The sequence below is a fragment of the Cornus florida genome, unplaced genomic scaffold (genome assembly GCF_030987335.1).
Source record: "Cornus florida cultivar Cherokee Brave unplaced genomic scaffold, ASM3098733v1 CherokeeBrave_3.0.0_Hap2_Chr04, whole genome shotgun sequence".
In the NCBI taxonomy this organism is placed as follows: Eukaryota; Viridiplantae; Streptophyta; class Magnoliopsida; order Cornales; family Cornaceae; genus Cornus; species Cornus florida.
Window position 1 is genome coordinate 85,931,888 of NW_026775574.1, and position 7,378 is coordinate 85,939,265.

At 32.1% G+C, this 7,378-nt stretch overlaps 1 protein-coding gene across 1 annotated transcript; it reads left to right on the forward strand.

The window, feature by feature from the left end:
* Positions 1-1,427: 1,427 nt before the first annotated feature.
* On the forward strand, positions 1,428-6,527 carry LOC132303778 (protein DEHYDRATION-INDUCED 19 homolog 5-like). Its single transcript, XM_059801199.1, has 5 exons — positions 1,428-1,662; positions 2,689-2,831; positions 3,303-3,380; positions 3,463-3,716; positions 6,062-6,527. Exons 1-5 carry the CDS (start codon positions 1,596-1,598, stop codon positions 6,165-6,167), a joined length of 648 nt encoding a protein of 215 aa, XP_059657182.1. The 5' UTR covers positions 1,428-1,595; the 3' UTR covers positions 6,168-6,527.
* Positions 6,528-7,378: the final 851 nt, after the last annotated feature.

Below are 7,378 nucleotides of genomic sequence, written 5' to 3' on the forward strand. Positions count from 1 at the left end.
AATGATAATATATTATATATAGTGTATGATATATATTTTTAATATACTAAATTAGTAAATATTAATGTTTTAGTGTTATATTTAGTACTTATTTATTACTATATTACATTATTTTTCCTTTATTTTCATCGGTAATAAACTCGCACCTACTTATTCACCCTTGTTTAATATTTTTCTTAAACATGATCATAATATCATCATATTTAATGATATTATTTAATGATATCATGATGATGTCATTTTTTCTTATATAAATCAGTCACATAAATCCAACTTTCGAATTACTAATTATTATTCATTTTCCTACAAAATTCGGAGCTGGCAAGCTATTAATGGGCCTAGCAATATGAGCCTTTAACGGGCCTAGAAGGCCTTCCAACAAAACCGGCAGGTCGGACTAGCTCACCAAAGAGCCCAGGGAGGACCTCTACCTAGTGGGCCGACCTGCCACGCAGAGAAGCCTGTTGTGCCTAAATGACGTAAAAAGGCATACTCATGCTTAGATATGTTTAGATTGAGACTTGAGACATAATTGTCTCGGGAGGATTGTCCTTCTACAGTCACTTTCTTTTATAGTAGCTCTCCTAATCAGTCATAATTTTTATAATTATATGTTTATTTATAAGAAATTTATTGTCTTTATGGAATCAAAAATATAAATTTTTAAGGTAAAATTGTCCTTTAATCTTTTTCTTATCTCTTTATTTTTATTCCCTCTCTTTAGTTTTATCCCTATACATACATATACAAAAAATATATATATAACATACTAAATTGCCAAAAAAAAATTGGAGAATATATTATTTTCCTTTTTTTGGGATTGAAAAACCTATTAATGGGAATGAATTATTTTATTTCTTTTTTTTTTTTAATTGAGAGAAAAGATGGACAATTTATCTTAAAAATTTATATTTTTAATTTCCCTAAAGATAACAGACATCTCATAAATGAATATATAATTATAAAAATTGTGACGGATCAAATATGGAAGGACATTCACTCCTCTAGTACTAAAATATAAATTGCTGGGTTTTACAAATAAAACAAATTTAAGATTATCCAGAAAATGTATATAAATGTAAGAAATAGAGTATAAATGCACCGGAAAATTAAATTATATAGAATGTAAGAAATATAGGAGGTGACCAATAAAAATTATTTAAAAAAATTAATATACCAGTAAAAATAACTATTAATTATTATTATTAGAAAAGAAAAAAAAGTTTACATGCCCGAACCAATATATATCAAATTAAGACAGAATTGATAATGAAGCTCTCACAAGGAACATGGTAGACCCCACTGTGAGTCTGTGAGTCTATGCTTCTATAGCACGATTCCCATTTGGATTTTTGCCACGTGTCAACCATCTATTAACTAGCTTTTGTGCGTCCCAGAAGCTTTCCCACAATTTTACACAGTAAGCTTTTTCATCATCACTTCATGAGAAAAAAAGTATCTCTCTCTCTCTCTCTCTCTCTCTCTCTCTAAAATCTCAACCCTTTTTTCTGTTTGTTGTCTCGTGAACCCACTCCGTTTTTCCCGGGAAAAAAACTGACACTTATTCCGCCGCCGGAAAACTGACCACCAAACTAATGGACGTTCACTTCTTGACTGAGAGGGTTCACTCAACCAAGCACCTCTCTCCTCTCCAAGCTTCTGGTACCATTACAGTCCCTTTATTTTTCCTTGAATTTCTTTATTTATTTATTTATTTTTTTAGTTTTAATTTATGAAATGATTATATGATGAAAGAATCAGTTTTTCTGGGATATTTTACGAACTGGGTATGAAGATTTTGAGCCATTTATTGTGAACTGGTGAATCTTTAGTACATTTATGGCTTGTTTTTTTGTCAATTAATACTGATGATACAGTGAACTTCAGAGTTCAGACACATTTTTCTTTAATGTATATTCTCAAACTGTTGATTTATTGATTTATTTGTTAATGCTGAACTGGATTGCAAATGACATCCCACCCACTTGCAATCTGAGCTTACTTTATTTTTTTTTCTTCTAAAAGTTTATTTATTTATTACTGAATTTTGTCAGTGGGACTAACAAAAGAATTGCTTATCTCTTTAGCCAATCTGGGTGTTGATTATATATATGTGTACCTAATTTATCTTTTCTCTAATTAGCAATTTCATCCAAAATTTTCATCCTCAGTTTGTAAGTTGCTAAATTAAGAGTTTTGACAGATGGGTATTAGCCCAGATGGTATGATCTTGGAGCCAGCTAGGGGCAATATTGTGGGTGTGTGTGAGCATTTTTGCTTGAATTTTCGGGAAAAAATAGTAATAATAATTATGAGTTCATTTTTTTCCTATGATTATTGTTCACTTTTTATGCATGCCTGTACTAGTAATTTCTATCTCTGAATCTCAGATGTGATATTACTTTGTTTCTTGTGTCAAACAGATAAGATAATCATTTGAATTATCAGTAGGATTAAAAAAGGATGTACTTATCTCTTTACCCAATTTGGGAGTTTGTTATATATTTACCAAATTTATCATTTCTCTAATTAGCACTTTCTCATGTAAAATTTGTATCCTGAGTTTGTAAGTTGCTAAATTATGAGTTTTTCTTTTTCTAAGATTGTCATTCACTTTTTATACATGTGCTAGGAATTTATATCTCTGAATTTCAGATGTTGCATTACTTTGTTTCTTTTGCCAAACAGAGAATCATTTGAACATTGATGATCCAGAAGGAGATGAAGATGCAAGAGCTTGCTTTCCATGCCCCTTCTGTTATGTAGATATTGAAATTGCGCTGCTTTGTAGTCATCTGGAGGAAGAACACTGCTTTGACTTCAAAAACGCGGTATTGAATATATTTGAACATAATTAGTTTTGCTTGAGTACTTTTCGTGGTATTGAATATATTTGAACATGATTAGTATTGCTCGAGTACTTTTGGGTTTTTACAAATATATATCATTGGTGGTCACTTTAAATCGATCAGATTTCATTTCTATTCTGGCACATTGGTTAATAAATAAATTGTACATCAATGAGGCCTTTAATTTTTTTGAATATCACATCTAATGTGCTTGCTTCTCAGCATACTCTAATGATTGAAACTTAAAATTGATTTGAGGGTATCATGCTATTCATCTTTGATTTTTTAACCTGTGAAAATACCATTAGCCAGTATGTTTTATATGCTACCAAAAAAAAAAAAAATTACAAATATGTGATCAGACATTGTTGCATTAAAAACATTTTTTTTTACTTCATCTTGTAATTTGATGATTATAGACTTATAGTCACCACTTCAACATTTCAATTTCAGGTTTGCCCTTTATGTGCAGCAGATCTAGGGAAAGATGTGAGTGGACATTTTACAGTGCAGCATGCACATTCAGTGAAGGTAATATTTACTATTGTTGGTTCTTTATATAAGTTTTAGAAATTATGTAAGATGTCTAAAGCCATTATCGTGTTCTTTGCAGCATAGAAGAAAGTCTCGGAAATCAGGCTTCTGGACTAATAGTTCTACAATGCTGGGAAAGAACCTGGGGGAATTGGGAGGATTAGGCTCATGTATTGGTTCAAATTCGATGAATGATAGCCACAATGTACTAGAATCTGCACTTGATCCCCTTCTTTCACCGTTTCTCTTCACAAAACCTGTTTCAAATCCTAAAGGGAACCAACAAGGTGAATGTTCTACTGATGCGGATTCAATCACTTCTGATGACAAATGGTATCTTCTTCTCCGAGCTGATAGAATTTTTTATGATTTCAATATGGTATCTATATGCATGCATGGTAGCTAAGGAGTACAATTGAAGGAGCAAATAACCCCTAACAAACAGAACATGTATGCATACTGCTGAAAATTTATGATATGAAACCAAACACGAAATGTAGATTTTTCAAATAGTATATTCGGAAGACCTTAGTAAATAGAAGTAACACATATATGAACTTGAAATTCCAGCATATATGATTTATAAATGAGGTATAAGATTTAAACTTCAAAACTGCTGTTCCATTAAGTGGAGCTATTGATATCTGTGAAAAACTGAAAATTCTTCACTCTCCTATTCCACAAACTTACCACAATGGTTGGAATCTGCTTCTTCTTTTTCTTTTCCGTGTTTTTTTTTTTTTTTTTCTGTCCGCTTCGGTGGAATCTGCTTGAAGACATATCAATTAAGACTTATCTTGACACAATGCAATATTATTTCTACCTTGCGTGGAAATTATGGGGTTCTCTAGTATATAGAATAATTACACTGCCATTGTCCAACTAACCAATGGAATTTGTTGATTGCGTGAAATAAAACATTAAAGTAGTTAGCTTCTGGCTATATGAGTGCCGTGATGATATTTGCCTGTTGCATTCTGAAAACACCTGTTTTGAAATTTGTTTGGTTCACATTGAGGAGCAAGCAGCCATTCGATGAGCACATAGCAAACTCTCTTTCGCCTTATACTAGAGACTGAGGAGCAATCTCGTAGGAAATTCTAGGCACACATGAGCATCTATATTGCAGTAGAAAATGAGGAACTATATGTCTTATAATCCTCGTATAACCTAAACATGCACTTAGATATCATATCTGTTCTGGAATATCATATTTAGTGACAATATCATGAGCTTGAAATTCATGATGATGGAAACATTTTGAAATGGTATTATTCACGCCAATTGTCACATCACTATATGTTCAACATGTAATAGTTTCTTACATAATCGCAGATGCCAAAACACACACACAAGCACACATAATTTCCCCAAGGTGGGCTCAAACGGCTGGTTTTGATCATCTTCCACACCAGCTCCGTCTGATAGCCCATTAATCATTACCATTTCTGCATGCTGTTGCCAAGTGAGAAATCTTCAGTGTCATTCAGCATTTTGACAACAACTTGATGCTGAATAAATTTGTCTGAAAGATCAATTAAAATAATTTTTGGACTACTCATCTAGTCTTAAGAGAAGTGTTTACATTAGCTGAAATAGAGTGTAAATTCGATATTTTCTCTACTAAAATATTAATCTGCACCAATGTGTTTTTATTGTTGTTCTGAACAAGTGAAAAATTTAAAGCTTGGCAAAGCAGTCTTTTTTTTTCTTTCCTCGTCATTTCTTTCTTTTGTTATTTAACCATTATTGGAGGCTACAATCAAATAGATGCAACATATTTTTATATTTCTAACTCTCGTTCCTGCCTATTGGTGTAATAACAATATTCTTTAATTGTGAAACTCCAAAAAGCCATGCCATGATTATTGGGAACCTAATCTTTTATCAAGAAGTGAGATGTGGCTTGTATCTCCCTTTTCTTTGTTTTTATACTATTCTTTAGAATCTTCGACTCTCTCGTCACAGGACTTTAGAAATCAATGGTCTAACTTCAACCCTAAGACCCCAGGTCTAAATTTATCTTGACATCTAGAAATTGATGTTCCATTTCTTTAGCTTTAATAACTTCAGCAATTATGCTTAGGTACCTATTTTTTTGTATTTATTCTAAGTAAAACAGAACCTAATCAATTCTTGGATAATTGCCAGTTCCTCTAAAACTTGAAAATCACTTTAGTTTCTCTTATGATTTAAATTTATGCTATGCTCTCTTTTCTCACAAGCACCACCTATTTTTGTGCCCTCTCTTCTCAAGTAAAGAGCAACTAAATGAATGAAAACTGATTTTGCACCTTGCTAATGCCTTGCCGAGTGCTGCTCTCTCTGCTATTGCCGTTAGCACTCCTTTCTTGTCTGGCGCGTTTAAGAAGACGGATCCACCTTTTACAACGGATCGAAGCATTATTGTGCTTGTTTTATATGCTAAAGTATGCGTTGTATTCTTGTTAATTTAAGTACTCTTTCTAGCATGAGTAGGGGTGTAATATTATTATGTTTTCATTAGATTACTTTTGAAATGTGAAAACACATTTTTAAAAAACATCCATCAGAAGCTACTCTCAAGATCTTTTACTAGTAGAGAGCCAATTGTTCAATAATTTGATTGAAGATTACATAATTGATGGCTCTAGACTCTAGTAATGTGGTTAAGTGGCTGATGTTTCCTACTTTTGCAGCACTGGGCCATCATCTATATTGGATTGCACTGAAGAAGAGGATTATGAAGAGAGGAGGCAGAGAGCAGCATTCTGTCAGGTTTTGGTCCTGTCAACCATTTTGTAGAATTTAACTGGTTCCCCATCAATGCAAATGTTGGCTCACTCAATTCAGTTATCAAAGATGGTATATCCACTACCCCACAAAAAAAAATATAAATATAAAAATAAAAATAAAATTATAATAAAAATGGTCGAGTCTTGCGCAGTTTTAGGATGTCAGATAGCTTTGGTATTTAGTTCTGAGAAGATAATCTTAGTAATGCTCAAGGAGTGTATCATGTTTATGGCTTCATTATAGGCATTGAGGAACTATTTATGTGTCAATTTGTGTATAGCTCTCTTTATATAAATATGGAGTATTATGCAATGCAGTCTGTCAGGAACTGTAACAAACCCTCTCATTAGATGATTCTTTTGCATTTCATTGCTGAGTTTGAACTCTCTCCATTTTGGTGTGGTATTGGATGTAAGAAATTCATCAATAATAAATACATGGTTCCAATGCATAAAACGTTATTTAGAAAAACATACCTGCCATCTTTAGCTGTTTGTATTTGAGATGAACTATTATAGAAACACTGCAATTCAGAAGCACTCTACAATATAAAAACACTCTTCAACCCTCTATTTTTGCCTGTGAAACTGAACGATGGATTCAGACTCTCTTTCACGGATATATATAGAGGGTTGTGACCGTTTCTAAAAGTTACCAAAAAGAGACACGTTGGTTCCATCAAGCAACACACCCTCTGTAAATAAACTGTAGTTATATGATAACAGTCACATCTCTTAAATATGAATATTATAAAAGCATTTAAATAAAAATTAAGATTAATAATAATAAGACCATTTAGGAGACTTGCTTAATTGGTTTGTGCAGGACTGGCTCAATACAATTGGAGGCCTGAGGCAAAAAAAAAACTTTGAACAAACCACCAACATCACAATCTTCATCGTCAACAAACGCCACTTAAACTAAAGAAATAATTATAAACACTAATACATAATACTTGTACAGACAATTAAACTAACACAAATGATGCACTCATCAACCGGGACATTATATCATATTATTATTATTATTTTCCTTCCTAATTGGTACTCACATGCTCCCTTTTTAAGGAATTGTTTGTATGCGAGGAGACATTATATCATTTATTACATTACTATCAAATTTTATTTATATATTTTTTTTTACATTTCAAGGATAGTGGAAAGTATTTGGAATTAACTTATTAACCAATATGAGAATGAAAATCCTTTTATTTATTTATT

Excerpts from the sequence above, each read along its gene's own strand:
- LOC132303778 (XM_059801199.1), top strand. The coding sequence starts at position 1,596 with ATGGACGTTCACTTCTTGACTGAGAGGGTTCACTCAACCAAGCACCTC. Across the intron at positions 2,832-3,302 it reads GCTTTGACTTCAAAAACGCG|GTTTGCCCTTTATGTGCAGC; the intron begins GTATTGAATATA and ends TTTCAATTTCAG. Across the intron at positions 3,381-3,462 it reads AGCATGCACATTCAGTGAAG|CATAGAAGAAAGTCTCGGAA; the intron begins GTAATATTTACT and ends TGTTCTTTGCAG.